The 17,899-nt window shown below is 47.3% G+C and overlaps 1 protein-coding gene across 4 annotated transcripts in view; it reads left to right on the forward strand.

Moving 5' to 3' along the window:
- The window catches only part of CDH4 (cadherin 4), a 415,068-nt gene extending 403,740 nt beyond the window's left edge, over positions 1 to 11,328 (forward strand). For all 4 annotated transcript variants that reach the window (XM_021416332.1, XM_021416335.1, XM_021416333.1 and 1 more), the window contains 5 exons: positions 2,824 to 3,057; positions 3,838 to 4,071; positions 7,747 to 7,886; positions 8,973 to 9,137; positions 10,715 to 11,328. In XM_021416332.1, coding sequence (XP_021272007.1) covers positions 2,824 to 3,057; positions 3,838 to 4,071; positions 7,747 to 7,886; positions 8,973 to 9,137; positions 10,715 to 10,921 — 980 coding nt within the window. In that variant the 3' untranslated portion in view covers positions 10,922 to 11,328. The remainder of the gene's footprint in view (positions 1 to 2,823; positions 3,058 to 3,837; positions 4,072 to 7,746; positions 7,887 to 8,972; positions 9,138 to 10,714) is intronic.

The raw sequence follows: 17,899 nt of genomic DNA on the forward strand, positions 1-17,899 counted from the left end.
AGCCAAATTAGCACTGTGAACCTCAGTGCCAGCCTCACTCAAGGTCAGCTCCATTGCTGCCGCAGCAGCTTCCCTGGGCATGCAGAAGCCTTCTTCACCTCTCCCACCTTCACCTTCCTCCTGTGGGGTGCTGGGTGCTCACACCAAACCTGAGCTACTTCAGCACTTCAGCAACAGAATTCAGTCTAGATTTGGCATTTTGCTTAGACATGTTAGGTGCTCTCAGGATGGTTTCTGTGTTAGCTCTTGTTGTCCCTTAGGCTGAGCAGTGCCATGCCTGTTATAAGTAGATATGGTGATGCTTGCAGGGCTAAGGAAAACTTGCTTGCTGTGAATGTTCCAGTTTCACTTCAGTCATTGCATCCTGGTCACAGGGACAAGGCAAACTTGAAGAGTTTGAATGCTAAGCAGAAGTACCACGCAGCCAATTTTGCCCCTCCTTTGTGCCATCAGTGGTAGGGCCACCTGACCTGACACATCCCAAGCTTCCCCTTGGTGAAGGCAGCCAGGGCAGTGAAATCCAAAGCAGCCTAAGGAGTTCTGGCAGCATTTATCTGCAAGATTCCCAGGGCAGAATGGATCACATGAGCTGGCTGAGGCCATACTCAAAAGCAGTGGTACAGCTTGAACCCATCAAACTAATCCTCTCCATCTAACCCTGCAAATCCAGGGCTCTTAGTACAACGTGATCTGAAGTTAACCCCTTTCCTTGGCTTCGGTGCTGATGCTGCAGTGCATCAGAACCTCCACATCCATCATTCAGAAGCTCAGAAAGTGAGGACCTAGATAAATCTCTTTATTCTGAAAAATTAATCTATCGCTGGTATATTGCAGACATTAAAATGCACATAAAGCAACACCTTATTTAAAATTCTGTCTAGAGTGCTTTGGATAACATCAAAAGTTTCATCTAGACTAATAGACTCTTCTCACATTTCCCCCAAGTTCCAGCTTCTCCGGCATCACATACTCATCAAAGAAAGGCTCTGGGATGGGGTTTTTTGTGGGGATTTCTCTTTCTTTCTTGAAGCAGCAGCATCTTGTTTCCTTAATTTCTTTCTGCTATTTTCAGCGTATCATAAAGAAGTAGTTTAGCGAAATACTCCTTGGAATACAGCAGTTAAATGTAGATGCAGCAGTTGCATGTTCCCCTCTTTGTCTTGATTTTTTTTAATACTCTTATTGCTATTTCAATCTTAACTTCGGGCAATGGATCCATTTCTCCACTGAATTCAGCTGTGCTGTGCTAGTTTACGTCTCCTGGGCATGAAGTCTGAGGATCCTTTGTAGTGCATCAGTACCTGCTCTGCGCACACCTCCACTCTCTCCACATGAGACAGCTGCAATTATATGAAATGTTGCATCGTTTGCAATACTTGGATATGAAAATTTCAAATTTTCAATTTTCCCACACAAAACTGCATATGTACGTGAAGCGATCGCAGATTATTTCAGCTGCACGTGAGGCAGTGTCTCTCAGGGCAGCTGGTTTGCATTCAGCCTATCTCAGAAGTTGTGGAGGAGCATAGACCCTGCGTTCATCCCAGAAAATGCTCTAGGTAACATGAAAACAGTGCAATCACTTTGCTTGGTCCCAGAAATGTATTTTCATGCCCAGTGCCGGTGTCCTGATGGGCTGTCTGTCTCTCCAGAAACTTTCAAGGCTGATCAAAGACATTGTTTTAGAGGGAGACCTACCCAGTGCCTACAAGATGAAAGCGTGAGATCAATCATTGAAGAACTTACGTAGGAGTCATGAAAGAAGGATTTCCAAGGCTCCTCCAGAGTTTAAGTTTCCCTTAAAAAAAAAAAAAAAAAGAAGCAGAAATGGGAGAGAATATAGGCAGGAAAGCCCGTGGATGCAGAAGCAACACTTGCAAGGCTAGTGAGGGGAAGGTTTGTGCAGCTTTGTATCCAGAATGTAAACTTAATACAGAACTGCTGAAGCAAAGCTACCTGAGAAGGGAAGCAGTGGGCAAGTCTAAGCAGAGATGCTGGATGTATGCATGGGGAGAGAAATGAAAAATATCATGCTATTTCTAGAGAAGCTGGTCCTTCCTGCTAGGGAGAGCATCGCTTTGTGTAGCTGGTCACAGGCAGACAAATGTGGCTCATCATCAGCAAGAGGCTGGAGGACCAAGGCTGCTGTGCTGTGGTACCCCATGGCTGGGACAAATGTGGAGAGGCTGAAGAGCTGTACATTGGCACATACTATTGCTGCCATGGATTAGGAGTAGCCCCGCATCTTTGGTGACGGTTGGCTCTCACTATAGGCTTTGAGCAAGGACCTTTCACTAAAGCTTGGACTGACTGTGGGATGGGTTGTAGAGTTGGGCTTTCTTTGGAGCAGTGTAATAGTCTGCAAATCTACGAACTGGATAGCCAGTGCTACAGTAAATGCTAGCCAAAGGATTACTCCATTTATTTATTTTTTCCTTCCAGACCCTCTTCTTCCTCCTTTTAGCTATCTTTTCAGATGCTTTTTCCTCTTCAAAACAGCAGTTTCCAAAATTTGCACTAACAGCCTGGCGTCACCTTGTATTTTTAGAATTTGACTAAAGACATCGCTGTAGGCTACAAATCTGCAGAGCTGAACCTCCACGTTCTGCAGGAGCGAAAAACAGCACCATTATGAGGCTTGGGGAAGTTTTAATAATGCCTCTTAAAGCAAGGGACCGTGAATGTGCAGTATGTCCCTAGTAAAGTCCAAGGAGGGAGGGAGAAAACCCTGGTTTATTGAAATTAGGAGGCAGAGTGGGGATGGTCCACAGTATCGTATCTTCTGCTTCCCGAGTGATGGTCATCGGTTCTTGTTCGGCTCAGGTATACCCCCAGCCAGCGGCACTGGCACTCTGCAGATCTACCTAATCGACATCAACGACAATGCTCCTGAGCTCCTGCCAAAGGAAGCACAGATCTGTGAAAAGCCGAACCTGAATGTCATCAATATAACAGCCGCAGATGCTGACATCGATCCAAACGTTGGGCCCTTTGTCTTCGAGCTGCCAAGTGTGCCATCTGCAGTGAGGAAGAACTGGACCATAACACGACTGAATGGTAAATGGGGCAGGCAATCCTAAGGACATTTGGACTCTGATTCACTAATAAGGCCACGTGCAGTTTCAAACTTCCAAACTTTCCTACTTTTTTATCTGATTTTTTATTTTTTAAAGCACATTATGGCTGACACTATAGACAAGATAGTTAATCAGAAATGATTTGTATCAGACCTGCAGCATAACTCTGAGAGCCTTGGCACTTGGCTTTTTTTAATGCAGTTCATAATTATGAACGGTTATCAGTACTGAACAGAGTATAAATCATCCATAATGGCCAAGGGGAAAAAAGCTATTATCAGTCTTCCTTATGTTCCAGTGTAATTGTCATAAGCCACAATCAGGATCAATGTTCATTTCTCTGACCATAATTGCATAAAGGCAGCCTTTTAATTTACCATAGAACCAGGAGGGCTAGGTAAGTGTGAAGATTACCAGTATGTGAAGGATTTTTATATTGCAGCATGCAACCACAATTGGCCCTAATTGCTCCTCTGATTAGTAATAGTTTCAGCAGAGGATTGAAAACATCATGGAGCCTGAAGTCTGGTTTTGCCTTCAGAGCTGGTCCCCATCACTGGGAGGCCTGTGCCCGTGTGGTTTGAGGCTCAGCCCCCAGCTCTGGTACCCCATGGGAGGGAACTTGAGAAGGATCAACACAGCTGAGCAAGTCATGGATGGGGTTTGGGCTTCCCAAATCACCCAAGGAGGATGGGCAAGCAGAGAGACCGGGTCCAACCTATGCAAGCATGGCTGTCCATGTCTGCCTTGGTCTCTCCAGGTGATTACGCCCAGCTTAGTTTACGGATCATGTACCTGGAAGCCGGTGTGTATGATGTGCCAATCATCGTGACGGACTCAGGAAACCCCCCCTTGTACAACACGTCCATCATCAAAGTGAAGGTGTGCCCGTGCGACGAGAACGGTGACTGCACCACCATTGGGGCGGTGGCTGCCGCGGGACTGGGCACGGGAGCCATCATCGCCATCCTGATCTGCATCATTATCTTACTAAGTGAGTACCGCAGGGGGTGACACCACCAAGGGATGTCACGTTTCCCACCCTGCTCCCCTTTGTCCCGTTAAATGCTTTATTTTTTAATGAGCCATACAAGCTCTGTGCAAAGTGGTGAGCTTTGGGCCGTGGGTGGTGACTCACGTGTGTGCATTCAAATCTCCCTTACAGCAATGTCAGCAGAGCAAGCATGGGCTGCACGCTTCAGACATTCCTTTTTAAGGCTGCCACTAGCTTTACAAATACTCATTACACCTGACAACATCCTGTAGGTCATGAGTATGATATGATTCCCTATGTTTCACAGAAAAGAAGTTGGATGACTTGTCTCAAATCCTATGGCAGAGTGCTCCACAGCTCTGGGGTCACTGCCTGTCCCTGTCTGGCTGTGGATGTACTGGTTCCCAGTTCCAGATGCACTGGTTATGCAAGTCTGTCTGGCCCCTGCCAGAGCCAGTGCACAGTGCCGATTTTGCAGTTGTTCAATTCAAAGAGGAAAAAACAATGGTAGTTATTCTCATTGCTTGTAAAATTGCAATGGACTGGAGAACCAAAGTCAGTTTTGAGTGTTTGCAGAGGAAGGATCTCCAGTTTGGGGGGAGCACTCGGGCTGGGGGTGCTGTAAGACAACGCAGAGCCACAGCCATCTCAATTGCCCAGCAATGCCATTAGTCCCGGATCTTCATGAGCATTGCCAATAACCATGTGTGCACACATTTTAAAATAAAAATGATATCATTATAACTTCAAGCAGGAGTTGGCACAGTAGGGATAGATAAAAATGAGTGCCTAAATGAACAATGAGGTAAATATTCATCAAGAAACACAGGATGAAACCATGGGATTCCCATTAAAGCTAATGGGAATTATGGTGCTAAATCACATTTAATTTTTACCCCCAATGTGTTTAAACAGAGAACAGACAGAGCAACGTATGCTACAAATGTCACCTAATGCAGTTACGATATGGTACATTAAGAGAATGGGTCATCTCTGGGCAAATATCCACCCTCCTGGGCCAGCAACGTTATACATGGCCATGTAATTGATTTGCCCTGTCAGTTCGGAGAGGGAGCAGCAAAGCCACTGGCTGTGCTGTCCCCGTTCCTCATCCAGCACATCCAAGCAGGTGCAAACATCCCCATGCACAGCTATGATGCGCGCATTCTGACCTTCCTTGGATGTGTGGTCCCAGCAGTGAAATAAATGTTCAATGCCGTCCCCTTCACTACACACATTTGCTGTGATTGCGAGCACCTGCAGGCTTCGCCACCCCACGGGAGATCGGCTCCTGACGCTGAGTTCATAGAGGATGGGGACACAGAAGTTTGCACCACAGGTCCCAGAGGCGATAAAAGACATGACTTCTCTCTGCTGCTCCCGTTTAAACCCAGTGCTAAAATACGATTTAAACAGTTGAAAATCCTATTGACTGAAATTAACATCAGCTGAAGGACATTTGATTTAAGAGATTCCTCTTTTCATTTTCAGATACATTATCCCTTTTTAAATTATGGGTTTTATTACTAAAGCTTATTTTTACATTCATTGTAATTCTAATTGACTTTTTTTTTTATCTTCGAGAGCTGCAAAGCACTGTATCAGTGATGAAAAATGTAATTTGCAATGAGCGGAGTTTTTCAGCTACATCCTTCTAGTGTTTTGCCTCCTTTGTATCTATTTTGTATCGTGACCTCTGAACAAAAGCCCACAGAAAGGCAGATGGATTTTTTTTGTGTGTGCACTATTTGTCCATTTTAGAGTCAGAGGGTCAAAGTTTGATGGCTTGAAAAGGAAGAAGCAGCGAGGGGACGGATCTGAGGGTGCTCAGGTGAAGAAAGTTTCTGTCTTTACCTTTGCTCAAAGGGTTTTTCTTCTGCCTAATACCTGAAGTATTAGCTGCACAAATAACACATTTAGGAAAAGAGCAACGCAATAAAAAATTGTGAAGAGTGAAGACAATAGATTTCAAGAAAAACTACATGCAGAGTGAAAATGGGTCTAACAGCAGTAATAGCACTTCCCATTTCTACAGAGTGAATAGAAGGAAGGAGAGTGCACTACATCCGCTATTGACACTTTGAAGGTCTTGGGTTTTTTTTCAAGGTATCTGTAAAGGCGTTAATGGCACAGTTTTTTTTCCACAAGTGCATGAAAATGTAGCATTTAAAAAAAAAGAAAGGAAAAAAAAAACTGGTAACCATTATAATATTGTCTTTGTGGACTAGGCAGGTATCTTGTTGTGAGAGACTTGAAAAGGAAAGACAAGAAAAGGACTTCAATAGTCTGCTAAACAGCTGAGGTTTTATATTGCAGATAAGAGTTACATTTTCTTTCCTTTTCATTTTTCTCTCTTGAATAGATGCAGGATAAGCACTATCTGAAAACAATTCTGTTAGCTAGCAGGCAAGGATGGCAGCCAATTGGCACACAATGGCAGTAATTAGCTGTCCATCCTCTTCTGCTCACTTCACTGAATTCCTGTTGGGTATAAACACTTCGCTGCTGGGAGGGAAAGCTCACATCCTCCTGACCCATCTCCCTCTGCAGCAGAGCTGCTGGCTGGGCTGCCCACCCCAGCACCTGTGGTCTGCACAGCAAAGGGAAGGAAAGCCATGCAGAATACGAGTGGATGGGAAACAGCAGCTGTTTGTTCTCCTTGCGCAGCTGAAAACACAACGAAAGCTTGGGATCGGCCATCCTACTTGGGTTTGATTTGTGTTGTCTGCATGGCTGAGGTCAACTCAGGTGAGATGGAGCTGAGCCATACGTTCCCACCTCCACGATCCATTCATCTCCCCCTTTGGCACGTGCCGAATGCACATGCTAACGTCCTGTCTGGTGTGATTTTAGAAGTTTAGAAAACTTATCTCACTTACCGAAGAAGAATATGAGTGAGTTCAAATTGGATTACGTGACCCAGCATTACCCAGCCTCCCCAAACCAGAATTCCTTAGCAAACTGGGGGCAGCTCAGCAGAACAGCCACCAGGGCGAGGGCTCACAGCCTGCACTGACATCAGACCACCACTCGTGCACAGGTGTTGTTCGTCTGTCTGAACCTGTTGGCTTCTCAGCAGCTCTGTGACCCTCTCTCCTTTGCCTTTGTAGAAAAATTCAGGATTTAGGTCAAATCTCTTCAGAAAGGTGCCATTTTCACACTTGCCACTTGCTTTCCCTTTGATTGCGTGTTTTACTTCTGATAAACATCAGCTCAATCAATATTCGTGATGGAGCTTAAAGAACTGTTTGGATTGGAGGCCTGTCATAGTATTCACAGCTCCCACTGACCTCTCCCTTACAAACTAGAGCATGCAATAGGATTACATTTTATTCCTCTTACTAACAGCCAGTGAAGTTTCTCCCCCAAACTCATTGTGGTCTGTAATCTGCATTGTAAGTTACACCATATGCAATTAGTTCAACATTTGCTCTGCACATGCTGACACGTGCGGAGGATTCTGGCACGGGACACGATTTGAAGCATCACTAGCCTTTAACATCAGCGTGAGCTTTGTCTTTGTAAAATGGGGTTACTGCTATAGCGGTGGCACTGCTTTCCTCTCCACGTGGTTGCATAAAGCAGGACAGGCTCTTGGTGCAGGTGAGGGGTGAGGAGGTGCCGGCACCTGCCGTGCCATGTGCAGCTGCTCACCCAACCACTCCGCTGTTACAGCCATGGTGCTGCTGTTCGTGGTGTGGATGAAGCGCCGGGAGAAGGAGCGGCACACCAAGCAGCTCCTCATCGACCCCGAGGACGACGTGAGGGACAACATCCTGAAGTACGACGAGGAGGGCGGTGGAGAAGAAGACCAGGTGAGAGGAGCCAAGAGCAGCCATGCAATCTCTGCTCTCAACAAAGGCAGAAGCCCCATCCTTTGCGGTAACGTACTCGTTGCTGTGGGTTGTGTTCCCACGTGTTTATGTCCAGGCAGCTTTGCCTCTCATGCTTAGGATGCTGTTTTATTCCCACCTAATGGAAGTGAAGGGCCTGGGCCACTCTCAGATACGTTGCTCAAGCGAATGATGTGACATGTAACAGGGAGCCGGGTCAGGGACTTTGCCCAAAACTTGTGAAGTTCTTACTCAACAAAAAAACCCTCGCAAGTAACGTTTCTTTTTTCTCGTCACTGACAAGTTATTTATAAATATTGCTCCTGGAGATTCAATCATCCCCATCTGAGCGCAAGAATAGTTTTACCAGCAGAACAAAGTACTGTTATAAACATCCAAACTCGCTGAGTATCTGGTTTCAGGCAACTGCACTGTAGGCTTAAATATTTTAGAAAGGATTCGTTAAAAATAACAGCAGAGGAAGAGCAGCAAAACACCATTACCTCCATGAATACATTTTTAATGAAATATTACCTGGTTCTCGTTCCTTGAAAGAAACCTATTCTGCTGGGATTTTTCACAAGCAGAAAGAACATAATTACTTTAAAAGACCTACATGCATAAATGCAGTACATATTTTAATGTTTTTACTTCTGTACAAATGTAATTGGAATAACACGTCAACCAACACTCTGTCTATCCATTATATTATGAATTTCACCCAAAACTAATGCACACATCTATATGTATGCAAACCGAAGCTGATTTTTTATCCCAAAGATTTGGACACGGTGTTAAATATTCAAACAGTATTTAAATATTTGATTTAACTTACATTTTGAGATACACTCTTAGGAAGTCAATTTTATGAGCTACTCAGAGGTTAGGTTCGCCTGTAACTTAGAGAGAGAGAGATGCTAGAGACCCAGAGACAAGATCTGGAGTTGAACTTCAGCTGAGAAAGGATTAAACCCTTTGGCTTTGCTGTATGTTCCTGCGATGTCGGGAGAGTAACTGATCTGAATGAAAAGCCCTTGGTTTCACTTCGTGCCTTTCCATTTGTCACAGGATTACGACTTAAGCCAGCTCCAGCAGCCGGAGACCATGGATCACGTGCTGAACAAGGCACCTGGAGTCCGAAGGGTGGATGAGAGACCGATTGGTGCTGAACCACAGTATCCTATAAGACCAGTAATCCCCCATCCGGGGGATATTGGTGACTTTATAAATGAGGTATCTTCTTCGGGGTATCCTGTATCACACATTAAAAGCTTAAGCAGCCCGCACCAGCTGTGCACCATTTTCCTGGCTGTATTAATGAGCAAGTGATGCTATTCCTCACACAAAGCGTCTAATTAGAACCAGGGGAACAATTCCCATGAGCAAAAGAAGCAGGAGTTGGCTTAAGAAAGGTACCATGGCTACAGAAAGCCAAAGTACAAACAAAAAGCCCAGGATTTCTGGTTTGTGGATATCAAAAACACCACACTTTTCAGCACTCAGGAAGGCATTGCACCAGGGAAGTGCTGGAGTCACCGTCCCTGGTGGTACAAGAAATTTGGAGATGTGGCGCAGAGGGACATGGTTCAGTGGGCACAGTGGGGTGGGTTGGGATTGGACTCGATGGTCTTAGAGGTCTTTCCCAGCCTTAATGATTCAATGACTTGATCCTGCCCTGTTTTTCATTGCTCTGAGTGGCGCAATTGCTGTCAGTATAAACACTGGCTGGATGTTCCCTCGCAGTGTGGCCCAGAAGCCAAATGCCTAAAATCAGTGTGCCATTTGTGGCTCCTGGACTTGTAATTATTTCACCAGTTTGCATCTTCTAGTGAGCTTTGTTTGGTGTAAGCCTCAAAGAGTTTTCAGGGCACAGACATTCATCTCCGATCAGATCTTCCTTTATTTCATGTCAGATTATTGCTCCTTTACCTACTTGTACAAACATCTATTCATTTAGTATTTCTCATCTCATTTTTTAGTTTTAAAATGAGCGATTGACTGGTTACAAGCCAATCAATGCATTATTTCCTCTGAGACAAAAAAACACCATTGATTTCATGAGTCAAAAAAATAAATGTTAGAGCGATTTAGTTCTGTTATTATATCAATTTCCTGCTGTGCTTTTTCTCATTCTCATCTTTAAAATTCCTTCTTCCTTTGCTCCTGCCTGTCCTTTACACTCACATTCACACACATTTGTGCACAGGAAGGCTCTCTCTCTCTTGCATATGAGGGAACTGGGTTGGAGAAGAGGAGGCTCAGAGGAGACCTCATCCCTCTCTGCAGCTCCTGCAAGGAGGTTGGGGCGAGGTGGGGATCAGCCTCTGCTCCCAGGTAACAGTGATAGAAGAGGTGATGGCCTTAAGTTGTGCCATGGGAGGGTCAGGTTGGGTGTTAGGAAACATTTCTCCTCTGAAGGAGCGGTGATGCAGTGGCACAGGCTGCCCAGGGAGTGGTTGGGTCACTGTCCTTGGAGTCATTCAAGAAAAGGGAAGATGTGGCACCAAGGGACATGGTCTAGGGCGGTCACAGGCATGGGATGATGCTTGGACTAGATGATCTTAGTGGTCTTTCCTACCTTAATGACTCTGATTTTATGCCCTGGTTGTTTGTGCAGTGGGACACGCTCCGTCTCCCCACTCTGAGCCTGGAGAACTCTATTCCACTCCGCTTTTCCTGGTGCTGGGCAGCAGGAAAGCAACCTTTTGTGTCATGACCGCAATCCCTTAGCTTTGCTGTGGGCACCCACACCTCCCTGCACCCTTCCCCATGGCCCTGGCAGACACTAACTCATCCATGTGCCCCTCCAGGGCCTGCGTGCGGCAGACAACGACCCCACGGCCCCCCCGTACGACTCGCTGCTGGTCTTTGACTACGAGGGCAGCGGCTCCACCGCCGGCTCCGTCAGCTCCCTCAACTCCTCCAGCTCCGGGGACCAGGACTACGACTACCTGAACGACTGGGGGCCGCGCTTCAAGAAGCTGGCGGACATGTACGGAGGAGGCGAGGAGGATTGAACTGACCTCACTTATTTAAAAAGAAAAAAACAACAACAACAACAACAAAAAACAAATAGAAGAAGAAGAAAAGAAAAAAAACAATTAAAAACAAACCCACAGACAACATCGACGAGAAGAGCCGACGCAGAAGCAAGAACTGTACAGATGTGGCAGCTTTTTTAATTAATATCCCCTGCTGACTGTATTGTTATTTTTAGTGGTGATTTAGGAGGTTTCTTTTTTTTTTTTTTCCTTTTCTTTCATTTTCAATTTATTTTATTTTATTTTATTTTTTTTAGGATATTGAGCTGTCTCGCATGAACACTTGTCTCTGCTGCAGGTTTTTTTGGTTTTGGTCTTTGTTTTTAATGTCAGCTGGGATATTGCTCGTTTATCTGCTTTATGACTAAAGAGAGTGAAAGGCACTCTGTCTTAACTTGAATTTCTTAGAACAGAAGCACTGTTTTTAAAATATATATATATATATATTTGAAAGTGCCTTTTGGTGCATGTATCAGATTCCCTTCAATCTCAGGAGTGATGAAAACAAACACACAACCATCCTGGGCAGCACTCCCTGTGACCCTAAGCCAGTTCTAGCTGGGAAGGAGTTAACAAAAAGGAACTGTGGAGATTGTTTCTTTTTTTTTTTTGCCTTTTTTTTTTTTTTTTTTTTTTAAGGGGGTGACTCATTCTGGGGTGGAGAGGCTGAGGGGGGCGGGGGGGTTATGTTTGAGTGGAAATCTTAACAGCCATCTTTAAGCCTCAGCAGGTGGTGAACCAGTCATCATGTTGTATATAATTCAGTGTTATCAGATGCAAAATACCGACTAGGGGCTCTGCTGTAACCTGGTCACACTCAATGTAGCTGCATAGAACTATAGCATTGACAAAGCCTTTGGTTATCGCGACAGAACTCTCCAACAGCCCTTGCCTACACTCTCCAAGTAAATCGTGAATTGACCAAAGGCCCATTTGTTTGTTTTTATGCTATCGGCGTGTTTTGGCTCCCACGAGCGATGTAAATACCGGCGGGGCTGCGTGGTGCTGTCCCACAGCCCCGGCCGCTCCCCCACCGCGGGGAGGGCACATGTGGGGCAGGGGCACCGCCGCCATCCAGGAGGATGGAGCTCGCCCAGTCCGATGTGAATGCCTTGGAGCATCCGTAGCCAAAGCTCAACACCATCGTGTAACTCAGCTAATGTGTGTCCGTTCTATTCGATGGGTAGGCACTGCTATCTGTAGTAAATGTTTTCTTTTGGAGAAGTGCGACGAGGGCCTGTTCAGTATCTTGTGGTTAATATGCTCGAGCATTGCCAAGCAAGCGAGAGGTTTTGCAGCATCCAGGCGTAACTCCACATCAGTATTATAAATGGTAGCATACTACCTAGTTTATATGTAGGATCAGTTTAACCAATAACAAATAGTTATTAGCTTTTTTTATTACATTTTTCCTTTACTGATTTGGACTAGTGGGTTTCTGTCTAATGTTTGTAAAATGATTTAGACTGCATGGATGTGTAATATAAACCACATTTAATGGATTATGAGCCACTTAATTAATGTGCTATGAGATCTTGGATTACCTGTGTTTTATATTCTGCAGACGATTTTGCAGTGGGTTCGCTAAAAATTGTAAAAGTGCTTAGATCTATTTTCATTTAAATCCAAGAGCGTGCACAGTCCCGGAAGGTGATTATCCAGGGGATAATCGCGCTTTTTTGATATCTTGATTAATTCTCAAGTTGAATGCGAAGAGTTAACGGGGGGGGGCGGGGGGAGCGAGCGCATGCACCGAGAGAGCGCGAGAATGAGAAGCAGAGAGCTTGTGCCGGCGAGTGGGCCTTGTTTCAGAGGGCGCAGACTGGGCTGCAAGATCGTCTCTATAGATTTTTGAAATGCTCCTAGTGCATTTTATATTTCACTGTATCATATTTTCTATAAAATGCAATTTCTGTAAATTGACGAGCATTTGAAATGTGTCTTGTATGAAGTGGAATGTGGTAGAAGTCTGCCCGAGGGGACTCGCACGTCACCGGTCCGATATTGACCCCCAGGATGTGACCTTTCCTTTCCCCTTGGTCGCTCGGTCCGTTTGTCCTTTCCCTGCCCGCAGAGCCGACACGAACGCTGCAGGACGCACGCCGCGAGCAGCACGCACCCGTCCCCGTGAGCAGCGCTGGCACCCGACGCCTTCCCCGTTTCTGTCCCAGAGCTCACACACCTGCATGGCCACACGAGAGCCTGGCTCTGCGCTGCCTCACTCCTCCTGGCCACCCTCCCCCCAGCAGCCTGCACCGCTCGGTTCCAGCCACTGCATCCCCACTGCTCCTACCCGGGGGTTCCTTCCTTGTCCCCGTTATTTCACCAAGCAGAGCTTGCACCTTTATGGAAACTGCCCGCCCACAGCAGTGAGTAATGAAAACACACTCAGTGCCCCTCGCACAGCAGCGGGCTGTGCCCGGCACCGTGACCTCAGCACATGGCTCTGGCCACCGGGGTCCCCATCCAGGGCTGTAGGGCAGTGAGCTCCTTCCTTCTTGGCCAGGCAGGAGATGCCATCAGCCTCCAGCTCGTCTGAGCGGTTCAGGGCTTTAAGAACATTTATGCAACCTAAGTCAAACGGAACTGTTTGAGTGATTAAAAATAAACCATTGGAAACTTTTTTTAAGAAATCAGCGGATATTTTTCTGCAGAGTTAGCAATCCAGCCACTCCAACCCCATCAGCCCATAAATCAAACTGGTTGATTATCTTTCGACCCGGATCTGCTCAGCCTCCCTCCATAGGACCACCTCCTGCCCCACCACCACCCTGCAGTGCCATGCACACGACCCCTTTCCCTCGGTGGAGCAGGCAGAAGGTAAGCGAGCAGCACCTTGGGCAATGAAAATCCGAGAATCACAGGATGGGTTGGGTTGGAAGGGACCTTAAAGCCCATCCAGCTCCAGCCCCCTGCTGTGGGCTGGTTGCCCCCCACAAGATCAGGCTGCCCAGGGCCCCATCCAGATCCCTTTTTGCAAATCTTTCCGTGCATTAATATTGCTTCTGCTTTATAACCCAGCTAAGATAATATCCCATATGTTTCAGGTTGGATAGTGGGAAAACTTTCTCAGAAAGAGCTGTGATGCAGTGGCACAGGCTGCCCAGGCAGATGGCGGGGTCAGGAACCATGGAGATGTGGCACTGAGGGATGTGGTCAGTGGGCATGGTGAGGTGGGCTGGGGTTGGACTTGGGGATATTTATTAGAGGTCTTTTCCAACCTTAATTATTCTATGATTAAGAATCTCATAGAAGTGGCATTGCCATTTGCACTGGAGGTGTCTGCAGCTTACCGGGAGCCAAGGTGGGAAAGCACCAACATTCCCTGACTGTAGTCTTAAAGGTCACACAGACTTACTCTCATGATTAAATAAATGCAAGCATTAAATTTAAGAAACTAACTAAACAAGTGGTACTGACACACTGGAGCCCCCACTTTTTCCATGCCAGAAGGCGCTGGGGGAAGGAGCACTGCTTTTGGTCAGGCAGAGAACAGCCCACCCCAAAATACCCTTCTCACATCCAGTTCCCCCACACCTCATACCACTGCCAGGAGCCACCACTGCAGCTCCCAGCAGCGTCCAGGGGACGGGGACAATGACAAGGAGGGGTAATTAGGGGTGATCTATAAGCATGTTCTGTTCTGGGCGTTCTCTGTGCTGTTACAGTTTGGGTTCTGTTTTTGTGCTTTCCTGTTTTTTGCTAGACCAGGTGATGCCACTGGTGGCTGCAGGGTGAAGCTGGGCACCCCAGTGGGCTTGCAGGGTTTGAATCCACCTACGTGGGCTGCAGCCCTTTGCTGCGAGCATCGGAGGGTCATGATGCTCCATGCAGGGTCTGTGCAACAGAATACGCCAACTTTGTGTAGTCTCAAAGAAAACACACTGGGGTTTCAGTCGTCATGTCTTTTGGCGCTCTTCATTGTGAAATGAACGGAGGGTGAGGGGGAGGGATGCTGTGTGCTGATGGCTGCGTGCGCTTATGGCAGCAGCTGGGCAGAGCTGCCTCCCAGAATCCCAGTCGTCCCCGAGCCACACAGACCCATCCGCAGCCGCTCGCCACGATGTGTACATAATGTAGTTAGTGCTTGAAGCAGCGCGTCAAAAAGGCAGCACGAAGCCACGTGGGCGCCTCGATGTATCACTGGAGCACTTTTCCTTATGAGTTTGCATGTTCCCGGTGCAGGAGCGGCGTGGCAGCCCGCGTGGCCGCGGTGGGAAGGCTGCTGCTGCTCCGCCGTGTCCACGCAACGAGCAGTTTGCGTCCGAGCTCAAAACCCCTTTTTTTGTAACCGTCAACAGCACAAATCTTTTGTATTGTTGTTTGTACCATTTTTGTACCAAAAATCAAAAGAGGGAAAAAAAGAAAAAAAAAAAAAAAAAGGGAGGGAAGAAAGTAAATGTTTTCAATGTGTTTTCAGTGCCACTGCAATCTTGGTTTCCAAACTGATAACAGCTTTGCTGATTTACTGTGTATCAAAGCTGAACTGGCGCGCCGACGCCTGGCTCCGGTGTAATAAAAATAAAGTCCCCCTTTTGAACAGTCTCATTGGCTTTTGTAAGACAAAAACTTCACTCTCCCCCGTTGTGCACCCACGGCGTCCGCCGGCGATGGGTTCACTCTGCAGTGGGGCAGCGAGCACGGGCTGGGCTGGGCAGGGCTCCACGTTCCTGTCCATGGGTGTCAGCGGGGTTTTGTGTCCCAGCACACGTGGATGCAACGAGTGGGCTCCGAGCTCCACCATTCACTGCCACATTATTTCATGGCCACGGGGGAGCGGGGCCGGGTTGCGCAGTCCCAGCCCCAACGTGGCAGCCGCCTCGGCTCCTTTTTAATAACCACTGAGATGAATGCAAATCCAACGCGTAGCTATTTACTTCCCCCCGGAGTCAGCTAAGAATATTTTATTGCTAGTTTTGCTAATTCTCAAGCTGCTCTGTTTCTTAGAATTATCTTTAACTACTGAATAATGCAACGCTGTTTCATCACAAATATTAGTTTCTGCTACCGCTGGCAGCCCGCGCTCCCATCATCCTGCTATTAGGCTCCCACCCGCCCGCAGGAAGCCTTGTTCCGAGAATGACTGAGCTCCATGCTTCGCGTTGACCCCATGAATGGCTCCACCGAGCTGATGGGGCCAGGCATGCCCGAGAAATCCCTGCGCTTTGGTACTAAAATTCAAAATAATAACAATTCCTGCTAAAGGTTTCCCATAGACCACGGGGTGTGGGAGAGCCCTCCCAGCTCAGAGGCAGACGCCAGAGCTTCGGAAGGGATTTTGAGCAGATCAGCCCAAAGCACACAGGGAATTTATTTATTTTTTGCAATAAACTAAAAAATCTGTTCTTTGTTCTCCAGGTTACCCAGCCCTTCTTCCTCCATCTCTCTTTAAACAGAAAGCCTTTCTTTAATCAAACCCTGAGCTCGCAGAAACACTGAGCAGTTTTAAGGTGACCAAAAAAATATCAGCCCAAAACTTTAATGTAATGTTACAGCATTGTCAGAAACGGACCCTGGGCAGGGACAGGGGAGGGTCGGGGAGGTTCAGTGCTTTTCCTCACCACTGGCCAAACCTTCTCCGTGTCGCAAGAAAAAGAGAAAACGCCCCAAAGTTTGGACTTTTTTGACAAAATTCATTGCACTGCGCTTTGCTGCACCACAGCCCACAGCACTGTGAGCGAACACGTTTAGCAGCATCAGCATTGCTCTCAGCCCAGTGCAAACTGGAAGGAAATGGGGGGAGGGGGGGGGCTGCCCACAGGCCTGGCCTTGCACCCCCCTGCCAGCGCTCTGCTCCCATTGGCAGCTGGCCCTTCCCCTTTCCCACTGCAGAGCCCACGCAGGGGCAGCCACTGCCCCATCTCAGAGCCACGTTTCCACGTGGGGAGCAGCGCTGCTTCAAGCGGCGAACGCTTTCCCTGATAGAGCTGGAGGAGCCTTCCTCCCCCCCCGCAGTCTTTAATGTGCAGCTCTCTGCACTCACCTCCGCGGCGCGATCCCTCTCGCCTGCTCCCTGCCTCTCCCTCCTCGCCTTCACACCTCCTGTTTCCAATGAGAAGACACGCCGCTTGCTCCGAAAGTAATGCCTCCTGTTTGTTGCCATGGAAACCACAACAGCTACAAAGAGCACAACAACACTGTTGGATAGAGCAAATTCGCAGCCACGAAACACTGTTTTTCAACATAGCCAGCACCATTAGCTGTGCATTTTTTGCCAGCAATGAACAAGAGCCTGCATGCCACGTTTGGACAAATCCGCACCAGCGGAGGTGACCCACTGTCACTGTCACCACTGCTGAAAAGCACCACTGACCACCTCGCTGTGCTCACATCCACTGTTTGGTTTCCATCAACGTTAAGCAAGTGTCGATGAATGCCAGTGGGTGCCATTCTTTTCTGCATGGAGAAAGAGAAGGGAAAGTGGCTCAGGCAGCAGAAGCCGCAGCTTGTGCTGGAATTCCATTTAAAGCAGCAGCTGCCATGAAGAGCATTTGTAGTCATTAAATCGCTGGGCACCCGCCTGTCATGAGCTCTGTTAAAAACGTGGGGAGAGGAAAAAAAAAAAAGTGAAGGGATCATCACGTAATGCCCAACAGCTGCAGCAGAGATCTGGGGCCGGGCAGGGATGGGCAGCAGGGATGCCGAGCTCCAACCCCTCGCCCCTCTGCCTTGTGCTTCCTCTGGCTCAGCTTTAGCTCTCGAACACTTGCAAATGTTTGCAAATATAAATCAATGGGTTAACGCTCCCCCTGTGCGCCCGAGCTGCCGTGTTGTTCCAAATAGCGCTTTTCCTCTGAGAGATTAAAGTCTGTTTCTGTCTGTGCTGGAAGCTGCCAGAAGTGGATTGTCAAAAATCCCTGTGAGGCTGCAGGAGGAATAAGGAAGGATCCGATCTCTGTCAATATTTCCATTCTTAATAAACCAGATTTACAATATCCGAGGCCACATGGAAGC

The sequence above is a fragment of the Numida meleagris genome, chromosome 19 (assembly GCF_002078875.1).
Source record: "Numida meleagris isolate 19003 breed g44 Domestic line chromosome 19, NumMel1.0, whole genome shotgun sequence".
Classification (NCBI taxonomy): domain Eukaryota; kingdom Metazoa; phylum Chordata; class Aves; order Galliformes; family Numididae; genus Numida; species Numida meleagris.